At 33.4% G+C, this 19,797-nt stretch overlaps 1 protein-coding gene across 1 annotated transcript in view; it reads left to right on the top strand.

The window, feature by feature from the left end:
- Positions 1 to 19,797, top strand: part of LOC145661683 (uncharacterized) — a 125,984-nt gene that overhangs the window by 66,045 nt on the left and 40,142 nt on the right. The window contains exons 3-4 of the mRNA XM_081727011.1: positions 7,793 to 7,894; positions 18,949 to 19,077. Coding sequence (XP_081583137.1) covers positions 7,793 to 7,894; positions 18,949 to 19,077 — 231 coding nt within the window. The remainder of the gene's footprint in view (positions 1 to 7,792; positions 7,895 to 18,948; positions 19,078 to 19,797) is intronic.

The following is a 19,797-nucleotide window of genomic DNA, read 5'->3' as shown; positions in this document are numbered from 1 at the left end:
AATAATTGATCACTGATAGTTTTCGTGACATATTGACATATCATTATAATAATTTATTCTTGATTACTTCATAATTACCCACTTAGAATTTTTTGGAGATTTTGAAATTGTCTATAAATTTTACGATTCTAAATGTAATTTCAGTTCACTCTTTTCCTAAAGTGAATTAAGTGGCAACATTGTTATAGTTCTATTGGATTTTTTTTTGTCTACGTGTATATGTGTGTGTGTTGGTGTGTGTGTGAGTATGAGTAAGAGTATGGGGGAGGTCATGCTGTGGTCTTTTTTATGCACCCTGAATCATACATACCCTAAAGCTAATTCACCGCATTGACCAAACCAATCATAAAGGACTCAATAATTGAAAGTCGTTAAAAAACAGGGCACACAAAAAAAAACGAAGGGAAGGTAGGGGAAATTCATGGTGACAGGGTGGTTGTAGGCCTGGGGTTCTAAGAAAGGGAAAGAGAATGGGAGGAATAAGAAAAGAAAGAACAAGGACCTAAATCACTCCAAGCGATCTCAGGGGACCTCATTATATCAAGTACAATTTATTGCCGTCCATGTGGACTGAGAAATGATAATACATACAACGTCTCAATAATGATCTATAAACATTTTCACTACTCCTGTCAGCTTTAGTTAAGGAGTATGGAGCGCAGCTGGTGCAAAGTATGATTTCATAAAAGATGCGAAGGTTTTTATTATTCAGATGTGTTTGCATTGTGATCAAAATAAATAACAAATCTTTTAAATGTTCTGAATGCAAGTAAATGATTCAACTTTTCGATTTATACACCACGATAATAATACTGTAACTTCACCAATCATACTACAATTAAATACAAACCTGGTATTCGTCATTTATTGACAGGAATTCTTGTACACTAAACATACTAATTGCCTCAGTAATTCACTTCTGTTGGTATCACTTCTCGTGTTGGAAAAAGGATAAGAAGGAGATTAAACTTACGCTTGGGCTGTTAAATCAATTTAAAAAAAAAACGAAACACGCTTGGGCTGTTAAATCAACTTTTAAAAAAAAAAAAAAAAACTAAGTGGATTCAATACTGAAACCAAAAAATGGCAAATATGTACCACTTCTGGTTTCAATACAGTTATAACGACAGAATATTAATATCTTTTTAGGGCGCTGAATCCATATCAAAGACATTTTCTTGCTTTTGGCCCCGTTTTTGCTCTATCTGAATTCAATACTGAATTTCCTACCACTTCTGATTTCAATAGAGAGCTAAGGACGAAAATAAAACTACTCTTAGGACGTTGAATCCGTATTTTTAAAAAAAACAATCTTTGTATTCTTTACCATTTTTCCTCTATGAGATCCAATACTGAAACCAGCAATGGTAGATATAGATATATACTGTTCCGGGGTAATAATGAAGGATTTTGTTCTTGGTCTTTACACACACACACACACACACACACACACATATATATATATATATATATATATATATATATATATATATATATATATATATAGATAGATAGATAGATAGATAGATAGATAGATAGATAGATAGATAGATAGATAGATAGATAGATAGATAGATATAGATATAGATATATATAAAACAGTAAAAAAAAGATATGATTCTGATAGAATAAAAATGATATTCCTACCATAGTCGGGTCAAGACTTTACTAAGGAACTAATATGTACTTTATCCAAAAATGCATGTTTCAGAATCCTAAAGTACTCACGCAACAATTTTAATAGAGGTAGTTAGTCAGGTTATATGCCCGTAACCAAACTGCCTGTACAAAAATTGTTGCGTGAGTACTTTAGGATTCTGAAACATGCATTTTTGGATAAAGTACATATTAGTTCCTAAGTAAAGTCTTGACCTGACTACGGTAGGTCCCATAGTTTTTGAGCTATGGACCTTTAAAGTTCTTTTTTTTATGTTTTTTTTTCATGCTTCCTATAACTCCGAAAGGAAGCATTTGTGAACCCAGGTTGGTCTATAATTTTCGTTTTATTTTGGTGTCAGGAATCACCTCCCAAACGTGGTCGGTGTTGTTTTGAAACACCCTATATATATTTCCGATGTGTATATATATACGCCATACCGTTCAATGTATCTGGACCAAATAGACCTATTAAACTAAAAGCTTTTATAAGATTCCTTAGAAGGGGGAAGGAAGAGTTCAAATTTCCTCATCACTCTGAAAATAACGTAGTTTATTAGATGATAAAAATTAAAATTTGTAATTTCTTCGAGACTGATATGTTTATATTTTATAAATCAATATATTATTAATAACCCTATAGTCTATTCTACATAAAAATGAAAGTTCCTATGTTTGTAACTTCATAACTCTTGATCCATCCTTCTGCTTTCGATCAAATTTTCCACATAGATGAGGTTCAGGCCTGGGATGAAGTTTATCATTTCACTTTGACGATGCAACTTAGGGAAAGGGGAGAGGGAGATATATAAAATGATCGAAAATGGCCAATATTAGTGTCGAATACTTAGTTTTAGGGGTCCCTGAGATGAACAGTGACACTTCCGATGCTGTTTAAATCCAAATTCAGCCCACAAAAGTAATATTTAATTTTTAAGATAAGAAACATCGTGTATCAGAAAGTGCTTCAGTAATAGTAAAAACTGACTGACTAACGGAACATATTGCTATTTTTTGTCTTATTTTAACTCACCGAAGCGCCTAACTGACGATAGTACGATATAAATCGTTTTTCTGGGGGAGGGGGATTAAAAGGGGGTGCCTTATTTTTCAGACGATTTTCTCCATACTATGTAACATTTTGTTCACATTTTGTACATCATCAATAACTTAGCAATATGGAGTGAATAAATTTTCCTTTTGAAAATGGGAAGGGAGTGAGTTTTTGTCGATCGATTTTTCATAAACGTCTCAAGTTATTTTGTTCATATTTTATTCATATACAAGTAAAGTTATATCTTATTAATAAAAAAATATAATGTGACGTTTGTGGTTTCTCATTAAAGGAGTAGTTCATTCTTAGCAGTGAGTTATTTTCTCATATACGATGCAAGCGATTTTGTTCATATTTCATTTAAAAAATATTTCAGTAATAACTGAAGCTTAATTTGATTTAATTATAGAAATGTGAGCAAAAAGGTTTATTGTATTACTCTGTATGTTTTATTTATTTATTTATTTACTTTAAATCAAGAGTTAATTTCGCCAGTCAGATGCTGATAGTAAATTTTCAATTACAATTACAGAGCTGGGTAGTTGATTCCTTCTCATCATTCGTCAGCTTGTGAGAAGCTCCGGGAGGTAATTAATTCGTCGTTCCTTCTGTGAGATAGACTTAAATCGTTGTGTCACTTGAGGCTAACAAATTCAAACTAAATTTAATAAAGTTGTTTCAACATGGTGATAAATTCACAGTTTAAAAGAATCTGTTAAATCTAGCTTTGAAAGCAGTATGTTGATTGTTTAAAGAAATACCAATGAGAGAAAAAGAAAGCTTTTTTGAGATTGAATGTCTTTATAGCTTCTTTCTTTCATCTTTTCGTTTCATCCTCCTCCTCTTTTTCTTCTTCTCAAAGGTCGGGGTATTTTGCAACTCACTTGTATTTTCTGTAGAGTACTGTTTAATAGAGATTTATTTTCTTTGTGTTTGGCTTATTTACCATGTAAATTAAAATCGTGTTTTGTTGTATACTTAATTTAATTTTGCATTTTCTTTTTCTTTCTTTCTTTGCTCCTTTTTCTTTCTTTCTTTTTCTTTTTTGTAATTTGTCAATTGCATTTCCTTTTGTTCTTTCAATTGCTTGGCGTCTTCCGTTTGTCTTATATTTTCTTCAGAAATAATAATAATAAAAACAATCAGTAATATAAATTTATTTAATTTAGTTCTGCTTTTTTTTTAGTACCTTTGCTACTCATCTGTTATATTTTTTCTTTCTTTCGTTTATTTTTCTCTATAAATGAAGTGATTCAAAACAATATACAGGGTATTTCAAAAATGTGTCACAAAATTTTGGGAACAGATTCCTTACATCAAAATAAGAAAAAAAATCATATAGACCTGTGCTCAAAAGTGGATAGTTTTCGGAGTTATAGGGTACCGAAAACGTGAAACAAGTGAACTTTAGAAGTCTATAGCTCCTGTACTATGGGACCTATCATAGTCCGTTCAAGACATCACTGATTAACTGGTATATGAACTATCCAAATATCTATGTTCAAGAATGTTCCAGTACTTGCACACCAATTTTTTAGAGAGGTAGGTGGGGAGTGATCAAGTATTCCCAAACAGCCTGATTGTACAAGTATCGGTGGTTCTGAGAGATGGATATTCGCATAGCTCACATACTAGTTTCTCAGTGATGTCTTGACCGGATACCATCGATCCTATAGTAGTGAGACTATAGGCCTTTAAAGTTTATTTTTTTCACGTTCTCGTCACCGTAAAACTACGAAATTACGCACTTCCGAGCACAAGTCCATATGAACTTTTTTTTTTCTCTTATTTGGATTCGATGATGATGTATTTCCAAATATCATCATCGAATACAACTTTTGTAACACTCTGTGAACACGTGTGAAAAATTGTGATAAAACTCTAAATGTGCTAACTTGAGATTATATTTTTATAAAGAAATCCTATAAGACATCATATTTATATTATTGGAGTAACAAGTAGCAGTGCCACGTGAACACCACGTGAAGAAGTTTGATTTGTATGGTGTGATATTTTCTCAATTGAAATTGGAGCCATAAGCGGTAGTAGATTTCTACCACTTCCAGTTCAAAGTGATTTTTCTTGTCGTATGTCTAGAGGGTATAACGTTATATCAAAATGTATTTTCTTTTCTTTGTGTTCGACGATATAATGTGATAACGTCCCCTAAAGTTTGCACTTGAAACGAAGTCAAGTGTTGTAGGGTAGCGTAAAAATATTTACGCCTTTGCTTCGCCAAAGTGGAAGGGAAAGAAAATGTATCAGTATTGTTCGGTCAGTACTTCAGGTCCACATCCAATGCGCATAGGTATATATTATGAAATGAACATGGTAGCATTTTCCCTCTTTTCCTCTCTCCTCATTTCCTTCTTTACATCCAGAAAATTTTATATGATTTAGTTCTGGGCCAAACAAGGGAAGTAAGTATCGTTTTAGCTATTTTTTACGTGAGTTTGCGGATGGTAATTGAGTGGTGTAATTTGTAGTATATTAAAAGGATAAAAATGCGGTTTCTGGGATCGAATCTCCGATAGTTTGTTATTTTATTTCTAGTGTCAAACAGGATTAAGAAATATTTATTCTCTTGTAATTGTTCTAGATATTGCATCGAAATTCGGCATAGTATTTTTCAAGGTAGGTTATGTCTGGGTACTTGTAGCTGGGACCGCTTCAAAAGGTGCCAAAATAAATAAATTAAAAAAAAAAAGATTGGAGGGAAATTTCCCTATTTATCTCAAATTTTCTTTTTTCCTTCATTATGAACACATGCAGATACTACCATTTAAAAGATTGTATCATTCTGAAGAGAATGACATATTAACCATGATATTCTGATAAATGCAGTGTTTGGAAACTTTCATTTATATTTCCTACTTTTTTCTCATTTATATATGAAATGTGTATTATAGAACAGGATTGAGAAATAATTTCCCCTCATAATTATTTTAGATATTGCAATGAAACTTGGTACATGCATTACGCTTAAACCATAATATTTGTCAAGGTAGATTATTTGGGTCCTGTAGCCAAGGCCGCTGAGGGGGAGACCAAATTAAAAAAAAAAAAAAAAAAGATATGCAGTGGGAAATTCCTCTATTTTCCGCAAATTTCCCTTTTCGCACATCATGCACACATGCGCATAATACCATTTGAGAGCTTGTTTATTTTGAAGAGAATGACTTATCCATGATACTCGGATGAATAATACTGAAGCAGTAGCTACTTAACTGAAAGTCAATATTTTCCTCAAAAAATGGAAGAATCTAAAAGGGTTGATGGATTTTTTTTAAAACATTAAAAATTCTGTTTTATTGGTGAAGAGAGAGGAACTTAAATGTTGGATTTTTTTCTCTAAATCTCATTTTTAGTAGTAGCCAATTTGCTTTCTTGCAATACATTTTACGATCAAAGGTCTTTTGTAACATACGATAGTTGTACTGTACGTCACGTATTCCACCAGATACACAAGAATTCAAGAGTTTCCCGATCTCCTTTTAATGCAACTATTTTTCCTTTTTATGTGTGTAATTATCCAGATGTAGCGATGAGAAAATAGAGGTAGATGTTCAGTAATTTCCTTTTTAAGTAAAGTATTTATAGTGTCTTTGATTCAAATTACGATACTACAAAAAAAAAAAAAAAAAATGATTTCTGCATTTGATCATTATCATAGTTTCCTTTTTAAGTGCAACATTGTTTCGTTTGTATGTGTGTGTAATTATCTAAATGTAGTATTGGGAAACTTTTTTTTTTTTTTAAAAAAAAAAAAAAGAAATATTTTCAATTTGCAATCAACTGACACATGGAGAAAGAAAGACACTTTATTATTGACTTGTATTAATACACAGCTATGTATTACAAAAACGTAGTCGCATTCCCTTTTATCCCAGATTACATTTGAACACTGTTACAGTGAATTTGATCGAGTGCGAACAAACTTACTTATGCATTGTTCCCAAACACGGATCTCGCGGATCCAAGATATGATCACGGAAGGTGCTAAACCATAGTTTGCCACTTTATACAGTGTAAAAAAAAAAAAAAAAAAAAAAAAAAAAAAAAAAAAAGTAGGACTGAAGCCCATTTTATCCAGTGTGTACCTGAGCGTGAAGGAGGGGCTATAGTCCCTATAGCCCTTCCCTTGGATCCGCGCATATTATACAGAGTGTTTCAAAACAACACCGACAATGTTTAGGAGGTGATTCCTAACACCAAAATAAGACGAAAAGTGTAGTTCAACTTGCGTGTACAAATGCTTTCTTTCGGAGTTATAGGCAGCCGAAAACATGGACAAATGAACTTTAAAGGTGTGTAGCTCCGAAACTATGGGACCTACCGTAGTCAGGTCAAGACATCACTTAGGAACAATACGTGCACAATCCAAAAATACGTGTTTCAGAATCCTGCTGTATTCACGCGACATTTTTATAGAGAGAGTTTTGCTACGGGCATATAATTTGAAGTACTCACCAACTACTTCTATAGAAATTGTTGCGTTGTCGGTGTTGTTTTGAAACACCCTGTATATTCAATAGTATTCTGTTCTGGATACCTCCTTTTGATTTTTTTTAAAACATAATTTATATTCAATTATCAAACTAGACATGTACTGAGAAACACGAATGAAGAAACTAATTATGATCTCATTAAGATCATTATTTCAATTCAAATTTTGAGGTGTATTTTTGGAGGTTTTTTGAAGGGAGTATTGTGGGTTTTTGGTGGGGGCTGGAGGGAATTCCAACAACCCTGCTTAGGACACTTCCTACTAATCCCTATTAGGACGCACTCTAGACTTTTTTTTCTTCACTGATAGAACACTTTAATACATTTTTAGACATGCTAAACAATGACAAAAAATTCTCTAAAAATGTCCGAACACCGGTTTACTTTTTACACTGTGCATACCATGTCGTTTCTTGTCATTGAGTTATTTATCAAACTATAAAACAAAAAGTGGTAGGGAGTTAGTGAAGATTTTGTATATATATGCTATATCTTCAATGTAAAATTGCTTTATACAGAGAAGCTATAGCTAATAAATAGGTAACTAATTTCTTAATTCGTTTCATTGTTTTCCAGATTGTCTGCATCTTCAGCTCTACAGAGACAGTAAAGATCGTTTCAAAGAAGGCCAAACCAAAGCATCTCTTTCGCTACAGCACTTTCTGGGGATCGAATCAGGTACTTTTAATAAACAGCTGTTATAAGTAGTAACTGTATTTGAATCTGTGTGCGAATGCATTTATAGTTTTTAGTTTATTTTTCAATGATATTTTTGCCTTTTACTCAATACTTACAACAGTGCACCCTTATTCCATTTGTTATTATCAATAACAAGAATTATGATATTTAATTTAAATTATAATATTTAATCAATAACATAAATCACAAGCATAGACTATAAGACTAGTAGCCAGGCCCGCAACTAGAGGAGGCTAGGGGCCCGGTCCCCAAAATCTTTTCGTGGCCCAACTAGGCCTCAATACAAATTTCTATTATTAATTCAAAAAAACACAATTTAGATATTTGTAAGATAATTTTTGGTGACTTGGCCCCCATTACATATTCATGGCCCCCCAAACCTCTGTGGCTGGTTGCGAGTCTGCTAGTAGTGTCATCTCAGCTTCTGCTTTTGCGGGGAGAGGAATTATCTACCGACATGAAAGTTCCATGTCTTTATTAGTATACAATTTATTAAAAAGTGTGTGCTTGTTAAACTCAGGAGAAGCAACTGCCCCCCTGCTCTCCCCAAATGATGACCCTGTATAAGACTATAGGTTTTTGAATAGAATTGAACATTATTGCTCCCATTGCATGTCTCAAATTTGACTTTAACGTATTATTTAAAGGCTTCTTGGTAAAACTAAAACATGTTGTTTAAAATATGGACTCTGCAGACCTTGTGCATACCATAAAATTTATTTTTAAATTCTAAAATTTTGCAACATACCCAACGGAGCTGCGATGCAGAGGTTGGAAACTACTTGTTCGTATCTTCTACTTTTTTGAGTTTTGATGTCTCTTTGCAACACTTAATCCATGTGAGAATGCATCTATAGTTTTATCTCAACTTTTCACCTCGAGCACATGTTCTCAAACGAGGGATCAAAACTGCCAGATTTATTATTATTATTATTATTATTATTATTATTATTATTATTATTATTATTATTATTATTATTATTATTATTATTATTGCACATTTAATATTGTTGTAATGAAAACATTACATAATTTTGGGAGTCTTAGAGTTGCCACTTTTGTTAATACGTATTTCCAGTCTTAAAATTTAACTATGAGATCTTAGCTGGTTCTTCGAGTTATCAAGTGAAGAGCACACGTGCTTTATATGCCCGTGATCCCAAATCCAATCTTCAATGTGAGCATATCTGCTTCAGACATTAGCGTGCTTAACTGCAGTCCTTGTCTTGTATATTCTCGGTACTAACAAGAAACGTTAAACTTCATCAAACAAATTGCATAAAGAAAATCAATCTATCAGAACCGTTGCATTGGTGGGGCAAGTTAGAGAGTCACTCCACGCCCCACTCCATGGGAGGAAAGAGTTGGACCCAGGGGCGGATCCAGAGGGGGACGATCGGGGCGATCCCCCCCAGAAGAAGAAACTTTCTTATTTTATATATAAATAAAACCCATCCCAGAGTTTGGAGCTCTTAAAAGTAGCTCTAAGTAGCAGTATTACAACCTCCCCCCCAGAATTCCGTCCTGGATCCGCCCCTGGTTAGGCTGTTCAGAAAATGTAACATGTTTACTATTTCTGGTTCATTCTTGAGATTCAAAATACAGAGAGGCCCAAAAGTAAGTATACAGACCTACATCTATCAAGTATGACATTTTAATTGATTAAGATAGTGAATTTATGTGCTTTGGTTTGTTCCGATCTTAAGGATAACAATAAGTAAATGATGTAAAATGTAGGGATGGCCACAAAGTTCCGGTTCCGGCGGAACCGGTTCCACGAGGAACCGGTTCTCGGAGATCCGATTTTCAGAACCGGTTCTGGAACCGGTTCCGGACCTGGAACCAAAAACCCGGTTCCAGAACCGGGTCCTAGGAACCGGTTCCAGACCTGGATCCGAAAACCCGGTTCCAGAACCGGATCTTGAGAACCGGTTCCAGACCTGGATCCGAAGAACCGGTTCTATACCTGAATCCGAAGAACCGGTTCCAGACTTGGATCTGAAGAACCGGTTCCAGACCTAGATCCGAAAAACCGGTTTCGGAACCGGATCTTCTAGAACCGGATCCGTTCAGACTCGAAAAACGGTTCCAACAGGAACCGGTTCTGGCCATCTCTAGTAAACTGTCATGATCGATCAGTGCGGGACTGTATACCTACTTTTGGGCCACTCTGTATTTAGAGGTGAAGAACCATCATTTTATAAGACATCTGTATATTTGTAATGTTGTGAAGTGCAATCACAATAGGATATCATTACCATTGATGTGAAGAAGTTAAAGTTGGCACAAAACAATTTATACATGTTGGTGATCACCTACATCATTGGTCCCTCAATTTACTTTCGCAAATCAATGGAATAGCTCTGCATTTAGCAGATTTTAACCATTCCAGTGCAACTAATTTCTGCCCTCTTAATGTTTAGATTTATTTATGTCGCAAGCATAATTAAATTACACCCAGATGCGGCACGTGAAAAAGTCATACCGGTAAAAATTAGTTTTTTCGCTTGATACGAAAACAATAAAACTTTCTTAATGTACTTAATTATTGTATACAATAATTAATACGTTAGTTAACCTTTATTCCCGTAGTTTCAAGCGATAAAACTTTGTTTATTAGTGTGATTCCTTCACGAGCCGCCTCTGATTACACCGAAAACAATACCGCAAGATAGGAAACCCCTAAAGCAAAGGCAATGTTCTAAACGTCACAGAATTAAGATTATTGTACAAAAATTAAAAGCCTGTAAGAAAGTATCTCAATTACTATTAAAAATATGATTTAGATAAAGTGAATTTAGGATTGTTTTTCGTTTTCAATGCGTTTTCAATCTGAGTCGTTAAACATATATTAATAGGAGCTTTGTCATTGACTATAGTGCAATATATTGTGTTTTGTTGTTAAATACGTCATCGCTTCAAACTCTCTTGTAGTTATCTATAGCCCTACATTCAAAACTAGCTTGTAGGTCATATAGCTTTTATATGTGAAGGTATACATGCTTTGTGTGGTATGAATTTTAACCTTGTTATTTTGGGGGCTTGTCCATTATCCGTTGTTGGGATACAGCGTATAAATGAATAGTCTCAATTTCTGTCCTGGATCCAAAATACAGAGTAAAAAAATGAGAGCGAAATCACCACTCTACAGTTTTCCATTCAAGATGAAATAACTAAACCCGTCCGCTGCCCTTCTACCCTCTTCTCTGCCATTGAGGACATACAGCACTCTATACTATGTTCAATTCCTATGTTTTCAATCTTGCTAATTAATCATTATGTCTGGGAGGTAAGTAGAGGGGGAAGGGAGGGTGAAAAGTAAACTCAGCTAACAAGGGCCCTTTCCTCTACACCAGTTATTTCTACCCCCTTTCTGTTTGTGTGTGGACTCCGTATACACACAAAACTCCCTTCTGCAAAATGAAATACTGAACACATTGTGGGTTATATTCATCCCTAGAGTCTAAATTAATCCAATTTGTCGTCGACTATTAATTAGCGACGACTTCAAAAACCCAAAATAGGTCTTTGATGTCTCGAATGTCGGACATTCATCAAATATATACGCGAATGTATGTGTGTGTGCGTTTACATACGCGTACGGATGGACCTTGCTTGTATGCTTGGTCCACTGAGGTTTATATATATATACAAGCACAAGAAACAAATGATTTACACAAAAGGGGGAAAGTATTTTCCCGGAATTAAAAAGCAAAGTTTTCTTTTATTTCTACCTTCAGAGGAAAAGAAAACCCAATATTTGGAGACTTTTTTATGTTTTTCTTCTCCCCTTCTTTATGACTGAAAAGTACATGAATCTTGTATTTCTTTATTACAATGCCTTTATTTGTTGCCTTGTACTCCCGTTTCTTTCTTTCTTTTTTACCCTATGTTTTATGCATCGGAATATTCACAAAGGTGCAGCTTTTTATAAAGTTAATAAGCAGGAAAGAACTACAATGTCCATGACCAGGTTTTCTTTTAGAAACTGTCTGGATCATAAACCCGCAAAGCATCTTACAGTGTGTTTCAAAAGACATACTACTACTAGGAGTAATTAAAAGTGGAAGATGGACAGGAATATTCGATGAAGTGCGGCAACTACTCTTGGTCTTTCTATTGGACCCTTTTTCATGCCTCAAAGATTTATTTTCAATACTTGAAATTAATCCTCATTCATAGATTTTTGTCCCTACAGTTTTCCTCAAAGATTCCGGCCCTAAATTACTCCACCCATGCGTCCAGTCTTCAGTAGATGTGTTAGTATAAATTATGTCCCTTCTATACAAATTTTCAGTCTTTATGAATTTTTCAACCATTTTCTTTCCTAATTCCACTCAAATATCAACAACTTAATTTACGTCTTAACTCTCCTTGTAGATATGGTATCTCTGACTTAGGTTGCTAATTCAATTTAGGTCATTATTAACAAAATGCACTAAGTGTTTACGCAATCAAGTTATGAAATACTCAAAAGTTCGCATCGTCTTCTTTTTAACTATTATCATAGTCAAATGCATGGCGGGTGCTTCCACTCATCTTAATTACAGGAAAATCTTTATTAATAAAAATACAAGCACCTCAGATATAGAGGACAGAGTTATAGCTAATTTTCTTCAAATAATTTTAAATAATTATTTCAGCTAGGAAATGTGGAAGAAGTAACTGTCCTTGAACGTTAAAATTTTGCTAAATTTTTCACTATGTTCTTATGGTTTTGTAACATTATTTTTTTGTGTGTGGAATTGTAATTCTTCTAAAATAGTTACTCGTATTTCAAACGAACCAGCTATCAATTAGATGAACGAAGTTTATCTAATTAAGAGATGAACACCGAAAGTACGTATGATTTTCCCGTAACTCTCACAGTTTTCGAGTTATATATCTTTGTGAATTTTCAACGCAATTCCTGTCCTCTTATACACATTATTGCAATCTTCGTATTTCTCTATCAAAAACGACTGAGAAGTCATTTTGTGAGGTATTTTAGGCACGAAAAATGTCACTTCCGAGAGCACTTCTCAACTGAAAACTGCCTCGCAATGAATCCCTCAGTTTTCGAAATATGAAGGGCACTTTGAGTGATAGTTCTTAGCAGCAGAATGGATGAGGAACCCTTCGATGTTCTTGTTCTGTAAAATACCGTCTTCTTATACGAAAGACCATGTTCCCTTCATACAGCTGTCGAAGGACCTAACGTGAACCAACCTCGACATCTTCAAGTAAACTGTCAAGATTCTTTTCATGGTGCAATGAGAGAATCGTGTTAAGATTATAGATATTCTCAACGGTTAATCTTCTGTCCTTCATGATATGACCTCAACGGGAGCAGCTTATTTATTTATTTATTTATTTATTTTTAAGTGGTTGCAAACATTGGACCTCCGGACCTTGGCAAGTCTTCAGTTGATTTCCCCCCTCCCCGTACATTCCTGCAACTACTTCCACAGTACAGTTTGCAACGGCAGTGTCCCCACGGTCCCCACAAACATCTTTCAACTGGCGATGAATATCGATACCTTTTTCACAAAGTTGAGACAAAATTTTCATTTGGCATCTCTATGATGAAATCTGTCATTTCAAGACTATCGAAAAAGGCTTTATTTTACAGATAAATAAGTTATTAAAAATGAACATGGTTAAAAGCTTTAAATATTGCACAGTTGGACTTTAAAGTCTAAAGTTAATTCAAGTTAATATCAGTCTCTACCCTTATTTAGAGTTTCCATATTCTGAAATTCTAAAACGCGGACACACTTCCAACTGGCTAACTCGTTATGTAAACATTAACTTTCGGCACAAAAATGGTAAGTTTTATATTTTACTTTCAGGTTTGCTTTTAAAGCATTATGATGAATATATTGAAATGTACGAAATATGATTAAACGAGAGTATTTACCCTGCATCATGTTGACTTTGCCTTTTCATATTTTTTTCAGTAGATCTAATCTTCTTTTGATAATTTCTTCTTTGAATACAAATAGCCAAACAAATATTTATATGTGAAATCTTTTATATAATTTAACAATACATTTCAGCTTTTAAAAAAATACGGACAAATCATGGAATTTCGGAAAATGTAAGTGGACAGAGATTTTTACTCTCTAATTGCGGACATGTCAACACATAAATGCTGACATATGGTAATCCTATCCTTATTAGCTTTTGAACTATGGTGTAACGGCAATTACTTTTAGTATGCACCTCGTATATCCATTATTTATTTTTGAGTATGAATTTTGTATAGGTAAATTTCGAATTCCCAAAATTAAAGTAGTCTGAAGCCAGGAAAGAATCGATGCTTCGATTGGTTATTCGCTTTACCGACATTTAGAATATGTTTTGCATATCAGTATAACAAGAGGAAAAAATAAGTGCTTCTCTGTATGTATTGAAATTGTAAGCTTTTCACCAAACTAAGAAAATTTTGTTCAATGGGCTTATCAGCTGTATTCTCAGATTTTTGTGCCACGATAATTTTCGTGTAATTGTAAATATTCTAAAATGATTTCTTTCAAACGAACTATCTATTTTCAATTTTGTCTAATTATATTCATTATACATTTTTGTGTGTAAGATGATTTTACTTTGTACTCAAACGACATCCTAGCGTTATTCATTGAACTATAATCTTGCATCCGCTTAATTATCCTTATAGTAAATATGTAACCGCGACTATATTCGATTTTTCGGGACAGTTGCACGTTGTTCCCTTTAAACTACAGCTTATCAGAGCGGATGATTTCAATCAACCACCCTTTCGCATCGTTAATTCATTGTAATCTGAATAAACAGCACTTTAACCTCCTCTTTGCATCAAAGCAATATTGTGAAATGCAAGACAGTGCTTCTCAACCTTTTCTTGATTGACGTCACGTTTAACTGAACGTACATGGCATCGCAACATTAATAAGTATTGTTGGTGTCGTTCCAGGATTGACTAGTATCAGGGGTGGATCCAGGGGGGGCGATCGGGACGATCGTCCCCCCCAGAAGAGGAAGCTTTCTTATTTTATAAATATAAATAAAACCCATCCAAAAGTTTGGAGCCCTTAAAAGTAGCAGTATGACAACCCACCGCCCCCCAGAAGTCGGTCCTAGATCCGCCCCTTACTAATATACTCAATCTCAAATTTTAGTTTAACTTATTATTAAAGGCTTCATGCTAGAAAAAAAAAAATGTGTCTAATAACGCCTAGACTTATAGGATGATATAAATATATTTTTAAATTCTAAAATTTTGCAATATACCTTACGTTAGGGGGCTACGCGACACACTGTTAGGAAAAATTATGCCGAAATCACATTCTGGAGAATATGTTCTGCCTATAACAAATTACGTGAAAAAAAAAAGATAAAATGGATGCATGTAGAATGACTTGTAAGGCACTAAAATAACTATTATAAAGATGTAATGTAATATTTGGGCTTGTAAACAAATAAACAAATAAAATTATTCCTAAAGCAAAAATCAGGAAAATATTATTGAACACAATTTTAACCACAGGTTTAAGTTTCTGGTATATTATTCGTGCAGTCAAGGAAGACTGGCGTTTCGCAGTTGGACAGAACACGTCATTACGTTTGAGGCTCTGCAGCAATAGACAACAACTCTGATGACAAGCTTAGAGTGTTTTCAATAAGTCATAAGTCTATATTCCTTATAATATAACAAAACTTGTAATGTATAATTTCCAAATATCAGAAATAATATTTACTTGGAATATCTGACAGAAGATTCAACGTTCAACTACCGGCATAGGAGTGGTCAGTTACCTTGGTTGTGTAGAAACAGCATGGAAGAATACTGCAGTGATTAAATTAAATCTTTAAGTGTTATGTCCCAGGGCTAGTCTAAAACAGACGGTGATGATGAGAAATGGATGAAATGAAGAAAGTGAAAGGAAACGGAAGAACCCCGAAAAAAAACATGCGTACAGTTTGTCCACCACGAAGTTCACCTGGCGCGAGCTGGGATCGAACCAGGGACCCCATGCACCAGAGGTGAACGCTCTACCACTGAGCCACTGTGACCCTGACACTGCAACAATTAGTGAACAATCCTCCCCTTCTTTTTGTTTACAGCATGTGCTGCTATCTGTCAGATGCATGCTTTTTATACTTTAATACAATATATATATATATATATATATATATATATATATATATATATATATATATATATATATATATATATATATATATATATATATATATTGGTCAGTTATTTAAGGAAACATCTCTCATGTCAGTTTTAAAGGAAATAAACGCTTCCTGAAATACTGAATTGTGCTGACGATTTAAGTTTGTTTAAAACTATTCATCTTTGCCCAAGAAAAGAACGAAATAGCTATATGAGTAGAATTGTAGAACATTATCCTAGACGGCATTTAACAGGACTAAAACTTTCTTCCGCATTAAACAAGATTTCACTGTAAGTAAATTTGACTGTTTATTGATATTAGATGCGCATTCAGTTGGAGCAAGTTTTGCTGCTTGTCTGTAAAAAACGTGAATTGTGAATATTGACATTTACTTATACAAGAGTAAATTTAACTACTTGATATAATTTTGTGCTCTAGTTATTTGACTAAAATAATTTGTAGAAAGTATTCTTTCGCACTGCATATATATTGCAGCAACTTGAAGTTCATATCTGTAAACAGGCACCATAACTTTGAGCATGTTTCCAGAATATATATATTCACAAGAGCTGTTTCCTGAAATAAGAGCAACTTTTGTAAACGAATATATAATATGCAAATGTATGCTTTCAGAGTCAGTGTTCTGTTCACATTGACGCATGATGAGAATACATGATCCCGGTTTACCGTATTTACTTACGAAAAACACACTTTTAGAAGTTTGTGTTGCACGCGAAGAACTAAAGCAATTGTTTGCAAACGTCATTAAGCAGCGAACCATGGCTAGTTTTTTTTTTTTTTTTTTTTTTTCAACTGTTGCATGCACGATAGAACTGCAAAAACCGTATGAATGTATATGCTGACTGGCTGGTACATATAGTTCAAGAAAGAAAAAAAAAACATTCACAGATCTCACTCAATATAGGTAACATTTCAAAACATGGTAAAAAATTTGATTGTAAAAAGCTACTACAGAAATTGCTTACTTTTTTCGTAATTATTTAAAAAAAAAACTTTTAGATCCAGAGATACTCATAGGTGGGTTTAGTAAACAGGTTGTGCCGATAAGAATATTCGCAAAGACATAATTTTTCTTTGAAAATAATACAATCAAACTGGAGAATGGTTAATTTGGGAAGGAAGAAAGGTACATTTGGGGGACAGAATGAGTGGCAAAATTGTAAGAAATTTGAACACTCACTATTTATGTCGTTATAAACTAAGAAACATACAGTATTTCCAGTCTACGTAAAACTACGTTATTTCATTTTATAAATACTACCTGGATCACTTTCTGAAAAAAAGAAAACTTATACTTCTTTTTTGTTATGTTTATTCACTAAAATCCAAAACAGTTGTAGGGAGTGTAGTTAACATCCTTAATGATCTATTTCATCACATAACCAGAGGCACCAAGAGGAATTGAAAGGAAATTAGTTAAAGTTAATAAAAAGTAAACCAAACATGTAAAAAAAAAAAAAAGTAATTTGTACAAAAATACATTCTAATCAAGGAGTACCCAAAGATAGGGGAGGATTATTGAAGCGTAGAACCATTGAGCAAGTTTAGAAATTTTAATGCTTTTCCTGGGACACATGTCAGGGGAATTCATATGGCGGCATGGATCAAAAGAGAATGGGTCAATGGTTGTTAATATTCTATATATACTTACTCAACTTTTTTTATTACTTTTCCGTCTTACTTAAGGTGTTGTAATTAAGTAAGTTTTAAATTATTGGTAATTCATACAGTTATTTTATTTCTATATTACTGTATTTCTTAGCCATTTTTTGAGATTAGAATCTTCACCTAGGGACTGTTGAAAATAGACTCCATTACTTTTTTTTCTTTCGAGCGACGGTAGGAGAAAAGAAAGTATGGTAATCATGAAAAATTTCCTATTCGAGGTTTCAACGTATTTAGACATGTCATGGCCCCTACATACTTAAAAAAGTCATTTTTAACGTCTATTCGTCCGTTCGTTTTCTTGGATGTTCATTTCCTAGAGGCCATTTCATTCAGGACCGAATTTTAAATTTAAGGATTTTTATAAAATTCTCCAGGAGAGGTTTCTGAATTTTCTTCCTATCCCTAAGAATAAGGGTAGTTCGAAAATAAACTGAAATTTTTCTTTAAAACGACTGTAACGAGTTTGTTTATTTTTCAAAAATTAATTACTTTTATTTCAACCCTGTAATATAAAAAGTCATTCCTCAGGGAAAAAATCGAGATTTTCTCAAAAGCAACTCAAGCGATTTTGTTCATATTCCAAAAATAAATGTTTCATTAACAACCCTAGAATGTTTCATAGATCATTTCTCATGAAAAAAAAAAAAAAAAAAATACAAGAGTCTTAAGGTGAGTCTTCTTCTAACGAAGTTTTCCAAAAAGCCTGTCATAAGTTTGTTGATATTTTCGTGACGTTATTAATTGCATGATTCAAGTTAAGAAGTGGGAGCGAGTATCTTCAGTGTAATGATACGTATCTTTTATTAGTTACAGTCTAACATGAAATGAATTGGCACTTATTTTCTAAATTTTGCAGATATTTTTTTATGTGTAACTACTCTAGAAAGACACACAGTTGAAAAATGATAAGAGTTTAATCATAGTTTAAATTTGTTTCGGCATATGTTTAATTAGTATACAAATGCAACAGTAAATTCTTAGTTAACATGTATACTTTGCTACTTTTTCTTGTCAGCATTCGTTATAATCCATTTCTTGTAAGCTTTGTATGTCTTAATACTAATCATAAAATACAGTGCTTTTGTAGCAAATGACAATTATTAATAGACTTTTAAATTAGAAACTAAAATTACGTAACCTACTAATGATCTATGTCCCATAATGTATTTTAATTATTTACTATTTTTATATCCTTTACAGGTTTTACTCTAGATAAAGAGTCGAATACCATAGCTATTATATGCCAAGATGTAACAGTAATACTTGCCTTTGATACCAGGGAGCGTCTTATCCAGTGGCAAGTAAAATTATCCAACAATCTCGGAGAAGGTAAGTTGTCTAATAAATCGAATAAGATGTGTAGAATGCATAGTCAAACCTTAAATACGACGTTAAATTTTAATATAAAATACACTACAAAATATAATATTTGTCTAAGACTTTAAGGATGTCTTGTATTGCAGCCAAAAGTAATTATGGCATCTTGTTTTGGGAGTTCTAGGTGTATGCCATCCAATGGGGTTGATTGTTCATATATATATATGTATGTATTTAAAACAATAGAATATATTCAAATCGAAGATTTTTTTCGATCCATTTGAACACAAATTGTCTTTAAAACTTTGTTTGACCAAGAGAAAGACGCCTCACAAATTTTCGAAAATGCTGTATGTTGTATACCATTATAAGCTTTGCGACCTCGTATTGCTTGATGCTAGAAGGGATGCAAGTTCAAATGCACAATTAAAAATGAGAACCAACAAGAAAGCTTGTATCTAGAAAAGAAGATGATGTAATACAAAATTCTCTGAATAGCTCTCTTCGGAATGTTTGCTTCTTCCTTTCTAATTCCAAAACTTTCTTCAAAATACATATCTCTATTACTATTCCATGTCAGATCTCACTGCCATTCATTTTGAAATGTATGTATAATATTTCTTTAAAAAATTGTTTTGTAGCATACAAATATAGTTTCGCCTCTTATGAGACTTCCAAAGTATGCTACGCATAAGTGTTGGAAGTCTTATAGAACGGCTTTGTCCATCCATC

The sequence above is a fragment of the Thermobia domestica genome, chromosome 10, assembly GCF_964235325.1.
Source record: "Thermobia domestica chromosome 10, izTheDome1.hap1.1, whole genome shotgun sequence".
In the NCBI taxonomy this organism is placed as follows: Eukaryota; Metazoa; Arthropoda; class Insecta; order Zygentoma; family Lepismatidae; genus Thermobia; species Thermobia domestica.
Note: the sequence above shows the minus strand (reverse complement) of the source record. Positions and strands in the feature narration are given on the sequence as shown.